Source organism: Marmota monax, unplaced genomic scaffold (genome assembly GCF_021218885.2).
Source record: "Marmota monax isolate L192 unplaced genomic scaffold, Marmota_monax_Labrador192_F-V1.1 WCK01_AAM20220418_F8-fsc00001, whole genome shotgun sequence".
NCBI classification, from domain to species: domain Eukaryota; kingdom Metazoa; phylum Chordata; class Mammalia; order Rodentia; family Sciuridae; genus Marmota; species Marmota monax.
The window spans coordinates 38,095,503-38,102,125 of record NW_026693777.1 but is presented as its reverse complement, the minus strand read 5'-3'; the positions used below and the strand labels follow the sequence as shown (position 1 = coordinate 38,102,125).

The window sequence follows — 6,623 nt, the reverse complement described above, 5'->3', positions numbered from 1 at the left end:
TAACTCAAAAAGAAATTGATTAAGGAAATTTACCTTCTCCCAACATTTACCATCAGCCTAAAGAGAAGAAAGCTTATTTGGAAAGGTTAAAACAAGGTATTTAAACCTAAATGATACAACTTGGGACTTGGATGTGCCTTGCACCATAAATACTTCTGGGATGGAGTTGCTATAGGTGATCACTGAAGCTATTAATAAACATTAGAGTCACCCAAATTTAGAGCTACTTGATTAATTTCTAACCCTAGTAAATAAACCTCAGTAGTAGCAGTGACATGTCATTGTGTTGGTGTTTTAGTCAGCTTTTTCATCACTGTGGCCAAAAGACCTAACAAGAATGATTAAAGGGAGAAAAGTTTATTTGGCTCACAATTTCAGAGGTTTTAGTCCATAGACAGCTGACCCCATTGTTCCGGACCAAAGGTGAAGCAGAACAGATGGCAAAAAGGCTTGGTAGAAAAACTCATCCCAGGACATGACCACCAGGAAGCAGAGCTCCACTCATCAGAGATAAAATATATAAACCAAAGACATGCCTTTAGTGACCTACTTCCTTCAGCCACACCGTATGTGCCTAGAGTTATCATCCAATTAATACATATCAGTGGATTAAGCCAATTAAATTATACCTCTTGAAACCCGTGGAGGGGCAGAACCGCCCCCCGCTCCTGCAAGGTAGGCGGACCTGCGACCCACTGGCTGAACAAGCCCAGCGGCCTGCGGAGGGGCAGAGCCGCCCCCCACGCCTGCAAGGTAGGCGGAACTGCGACCCACCGACAGAACAGGCCAAGCAGCTCGCAGAGGGGCAGAGCCTCCACAGGCGCCTGCAAGGTAGGCGGACCTGCTACCGACCGGCAGAACATGCCCAGTGTCCTGCCAGCGTGGTAGGCACATTGCCCCAATTGGAGGAGGGGCAGAGCTGCTGCCCACACCTGCGAGGGAGACTTTACAACTATACAAGAGCAATATAAATATATAGGGGGAAAATTCAATAACACAACAGTTTCACCAAGCAGAAAGAAATGCGAACAGTATGAAAAGACAAGGAAAGAAAGGACCACAAGCAATGCAGGTCAACTCAACGTTAGAAGAGATAATATCTGCAGCAGATGGAATGTCAGATAAAGAATTCAGGATATACATGCTTCAGATGATCTGGAGTCTCAAGGAAGACATTAGACAGCAAAATCAGATAATGAAAGATCACTTCGACAATGAATTACATAAACAAATCCAAGAAGCAAAAGATCAACTATACAGGGAGATAGAGGTTATAAAAAACAAACAGAAATCCTAGAAATGCAGGAAGCAATAAACCAACTTAAAAACTCAATTGAGAATACTACCAGCAGAGTAGAACACTTAGAAGATAGAACATCAGACAATGAAGACAAAGTATTGCTTTTTTTTTTTTATAAATAATGACTTTATTTTAGCAGTAAATAAATGATATGAAAATTTGCATTCATTTTAGCAGTAAATAAATGATACGAAAATTAGCTTATGTCTAAACAATAAAGAATGCTTTTTAAAAATACTCATGAACCTTCAATTTTCTTGTAACATATAGCCATCTTAAAGATTTGAGTAAAATAAGTTCAGCAGTGGCAGTCATAGTTCAAAGGAATATATTATTGGAGGTTAAAAAAATAGACAACTTCCAAATCTCTGAAGGGATTAGGATCTTAAATTCCATGAATTTGCAGAACAATAGATATTTTTAAAACCACTTCTTTGCTTTTGGAATGTAGAATTTAACCACTTAGAGAAAGTACAGCATGAATCTAATCCAGCTGCTTAATTCAGGCAGTTCTGTTTTATAGCTGTGTGAATGTGCTTCAGTTGAGGAAGACTGGAGACCAGATAACATAGTTATAAGAACTCTAGAATGTGAGTCAGACACACTGATTTTAGTGCTTAATAGCTTTTTTCCTCCTTTACAAATAAGGATCAATGAGAATGCAAGGCAGCATTTAAGGTGCATGTGGTTTGTAGTACTGGCCAAATATTAACTTTCCCAAATGAACACAAGCATTTGAGGCTCATCTTTGTTCAAACTTGAGGTCAAGAGTCCAAACACCAATCTTCTCCATACCTTTCACTAGGTCAGTGACATACTAACAATTCTTTCTTAAAGTTGCTATCTGGCTGCTGGGATTGTGGCTCAGCGGTAGAGCCTTCACCTAGGTAGAGCATTCACCTAGCATGCGTGGGGCATGGGGCGCATGGGGCCCTGGGTTTGATCCTCAGCACCACATAAAAGTAAATGAATGAAATAAAGGTATTGTGTCCAACTACAACTAAAAAAATCTGGCAAAGTATTTCCTTTCCTATAGAATGTAAAAACCTTTATGGGATTTTTGCTTTGTGATTTAACAAGAGGTCCTCCACTCTAGTCCTTTCTTTCAGTAGATAAGAGGGGTGGAAAAGGTGATCCAAGAGATAAAAAGATTCAAGAGAGGACTTGCCCCAGGGACTATTGTAAGTCATGAAATAGGCTTAGAGTTAATTACATTTGATAGCCCAATCCCCTGCACCTAACGTTTCCATTCTTTCTTGATTCTGTTAAATGTTAATAAAAATTTACAAATCCATCCGGAAATCAAAGTAGAACAAGTTTGGCTTAACAGAAATAATGTATTAACAATAAAAAGTTAGCTGGATTTAAAAGCACACTAAAGTATCCAGGTGCTACCACGATAAAGGTAGGCAGGAAGTCTCTTGTTTTGTCTTCACTGTATAATGGAAATACATTATATATAGTTTTAAGAGCCTGATCTGTTTCCAGCTTTTCATTTTCCTGACGTGTTATTTTGCTGTTGCTGTTCTGCCAGGGCTTGTTGAAGGCGCATCCGCTTCCGAGAATAGTGTTGCCAGTGTAGAATCTGCTGTTCGTCAATGAATTTCGCACACTGAGCATTCACCAGCTCCTTTCGAAAGTGTTCATATTGGAGCAGTTCTAACATATGTAAACACTGAGGGTACTTTAGATACTTGGCATATTCTGGTTCTTTCCAGTAAAGCAAGTACTTAAGATAATTAACAAAAGCTTTGTCTTTGAAGTAACCTCTTTGGGCAAGAAAATTAAGGTAATTTGGGTTGGCTAAACACTGTACAAATTCCAACTCCAACTGAAACCGAAGTCGATTTCCAGCATCATCTGTCTCCATAGCGACAGCAGCGGCCATAACAAGCAGAGACACTAAATCGCCAGCAGTCTGACAGAGGAACAGCCAAGACAAAGTATTTCAACTTGAAAAGAACATAGACAGTTCAGAAAGACTGTTAAGAAACCATGAGCAGAACATCCAAGAAATATGGGATAACATAAAGAGACCAAACTTAAACAAGTCACTGGGATACAGGAAGGTATAGAGGTCCATACCAAAGGAATGAGCAATTTATTCAATGAAATAATACGAGAAAACTTCCCAGACTTGAAGAATGAGACAGAATCCCAAATCCGAGAAGCCTACAGGACGCCGAATGTGCAAAATCCTAAGAGATCCACACCCAGACACATTATAATGAAGATGCCCAACATATAGAATAAGGAGAGAATTTTAAAAGCTACAAGAGAAAGGAAGCAGATTACATTTAGGGGTAAACCAATCAGGATAACAGCTGATCTTTCAACACAGACTCTGAAAGCTAGAAGATCCTGGAATAACATATTTCAAACACTGAAAGAAAATGGATTCCAACCAAGAATTGTGTATCCAGTGAAATTAAGCTTCAGGATGGAAGATGAAATTAAAACCTTCCACGATAAACAAAGTTAAAAGAATTTGCAGCTAGAAAACCATCTTTCCAAAAAATCTTCAGCAAAACATTACAGGAAGCGGAAATGGAAAATAACAATGAAAACCAACAGTGGGAGGTAGTACAATAAAGGGGGGAAAATAATCAAAGAGGAAAACAAACCATGTTTAGTAAAAGAAATAAACAAATATGGCTGGAAGAACAATCCATATCTCAATAATAACCCTAAATGTTAATGTTTTAAACTCACCAATAAGAGACAAAGGCTAGTAGAATGGATCACAAAACAAGACCCAACAATATGCTGCCTAAAGGAGACACATTTGATAGGAAAAGACATACATAGGCTGAAGGTGAAAGGTTGGGAAAAATCATATCACTCATATAGACTTCGGAAACAAGCAGGAGTGTCCATACTCATATCAAATAAAATAGATTTCAAGCCAAAGTTAATCAAAAGGGATAAAGAGGAGACTACATACTGCTCAAGGGAACCATACACCAACAAGACATAACAGTCATAAATATATATGCCCCAAACAATGGTGCAGCTATGTTCATCAAACAAACTCTTCTCAAGTTCAAGAGTCTAATAGACCACCATACAATAATCAGGGGAGACTTCAACACACCTCTCTCGCCACTGGACAGATCTTCCAAACAAAAGTTGAATAAGGAAACTATAGAACTCAATAACACAATTAATAACCTAGACTTAATTGACATATATAGAATATACCACCCAACATCAAGCAGTTACACTTTTTTCTCAGCAGCACATGGATCCTTCTCAAAAATAGATCATATATTATGTCACAGGGCAACTCTTAGACAATATAAAGGAGTAGAGATAATACCATGCATCTTATCTGATCATAAGGGAATGAAACTGAAAATGAATGATAAAAGAAGGAAGGAAAAATCATGCATCACTTGGAGAATGAACAATAGGTTACTGAATGATCAATGGGTTATAGAAGACATCAAGAAGGAAATTAAAAAATTCTTAGAGGTACATGAAAACACAGACACAACATATCGGAATCTATGGGACACATTGAAAGCAGTTCTAAGAGGAAAATTCATTGCTTGGAGTTCATTCCTTAAAAAAAGAAAAAACCAACAAATGATCTCATACTTCATCTCAAAATCCTAGAAAAAGAAGAGCAAAACAACAGCAAAAGAAGTAGAAAGCAAGAAATAATGAAAATCAGAGCTGAAATTAATGAAATCGAAACAAAAGAAACAATTGAAAAAATTGACAAAACTAAAAGTTGGTTCTTTGAAAAAATAAACAAAATCGACAGACCCTTAGCCATGCTAACGAAGAGAAGAAGAGAGAGAACTCAAATTACTAGCATACTGGATGAAAAAGGCAATATCACAACAGACACTTCAGAAATACAGAAGATAATCAAAAATTATTTTGAATCCTTATACTCCAATAAAATAGAAGATAGTGAAGCCATCGATAAATTTCTTAAGTCATATGATCTGCCCAGATTGAGTCAGGAGGATATAGACAACCTAAACAGACCAATATCAATTGAGGAAATAGAAGAAACCATCAAAAGACTACCAACTAAGAAAAGCCCAGGACCGGATGGGTATACAGCAGAGTTTTACAAAACCATTAAAGAGTAACTAATACCAATACTTTTCAAGCTATTTCAGATAATAGAAAAAGAGGGAGAACTTCCAAATTCATTCTACGAGGCCAACATCACCCTGATTCCTAAACCAGACAAAGACACTTCAAAGAAAGAAAACTACAGACCAATATCTCTAATGAACCTAGATGCAAAAATCCTCAATAAAATTCTGGCGAATCGGATACCAAAACATATCAAAAAAATTGTGCGCCATGATCAAGTAGGATTCATCCCTGGGATGCAAGGCTGGTTCAATATATGGAAATCAATAAATGTTATTCACCACATCAATAGACTTAAAAATAAGAACCATATGATCATCTTGATAGATGCGGAAAAAGCATTCGACAAAGTACAGCACCCCTTTATGTTCAAAACTCTAGAAAAACTAGGGATAACAGGAACATACCTCAATATTGTAAAAGCAATTTATGCTAAGCCTCAGGCTAGCATCATTCTGAATGGAGAAAAATTGAAGGCATTCCCTCTAAAATCTGGAACAAGATAGGGATGCCCTCTCTCACCACTTCTGTTCAACATAGTTCTCGAAACACTGGCCAGAGCAATTAGACGAAAGAAATTAAAGGCATAAAAATAGGAAAAGAAGAAATTAAATTATCACTATTTGCAGTTGACATGATTCTATACCTAGCAGACCCAGAAGGGTCTACAAAGAAACTATTAGAGCTAATAAATGAATTCAGCAAAGTGGCAGGATATAAATCAACACGCATAAATCAAAGGCATTCCTGTATATCAGCGACAAATCCTCTGAAATGGAAATGAGGACAACCACTCCATTCACAATATCCTCAAAAAAAATAAAATACTTGGGAATCAACCTAACAAGAGTTGAAAGACTTATACAATGAAAACTATAGAACCCTAAAGAGAGAAATAGAAGAAGATCTTGGAAGATGGAAAAATATACCCTGTTCATGGATAGGCAGAACTAACATCATCAAAATGGCGATATTACCAAAAGTTCTCTATAGGTTTAATGCAATGCCAATCAAAATCCCAACAGCATTTCTTGTAGAAATAGATAAAGCAATTATGAAATTCATATGGAAATATAAAAGACCCAGAATAGCAAAAACAACTCTAAGCAGGAAGTGTGAATCAGGCGGTATAGCGATACCAGACCTTAAACTATACTACAGAGCAATAGTAACAAAAACAGCATGGTACTCGTACCAAAACAGGCAG

General features: G+C 37.3%; 1 protein-coding gene across 1 annotated transcript; it reads right to left on the bottom strand.

Moving 5' to 3' along the window:
* Window positions 1-2,792: 2,792 nt before the first annotated feature.
* LOC124104441 (mediator of RNA polymerase II transcription subunit 31) lies at window positions 2,793-3,233 on the bottom strand. The gene has a single exon (XM_046461395.2). It carries the CDS (start codon window positions 3,186-3,188, stop codon window positions 2,793-2,795), a length of 396 nt encoding a protein of 131 aa, XP_046317351.1. The 5' UTR covers window positions 3,189-3,233.
* Window positions 3,234-6,623: the final 3,390 nt, after the last annotated feature.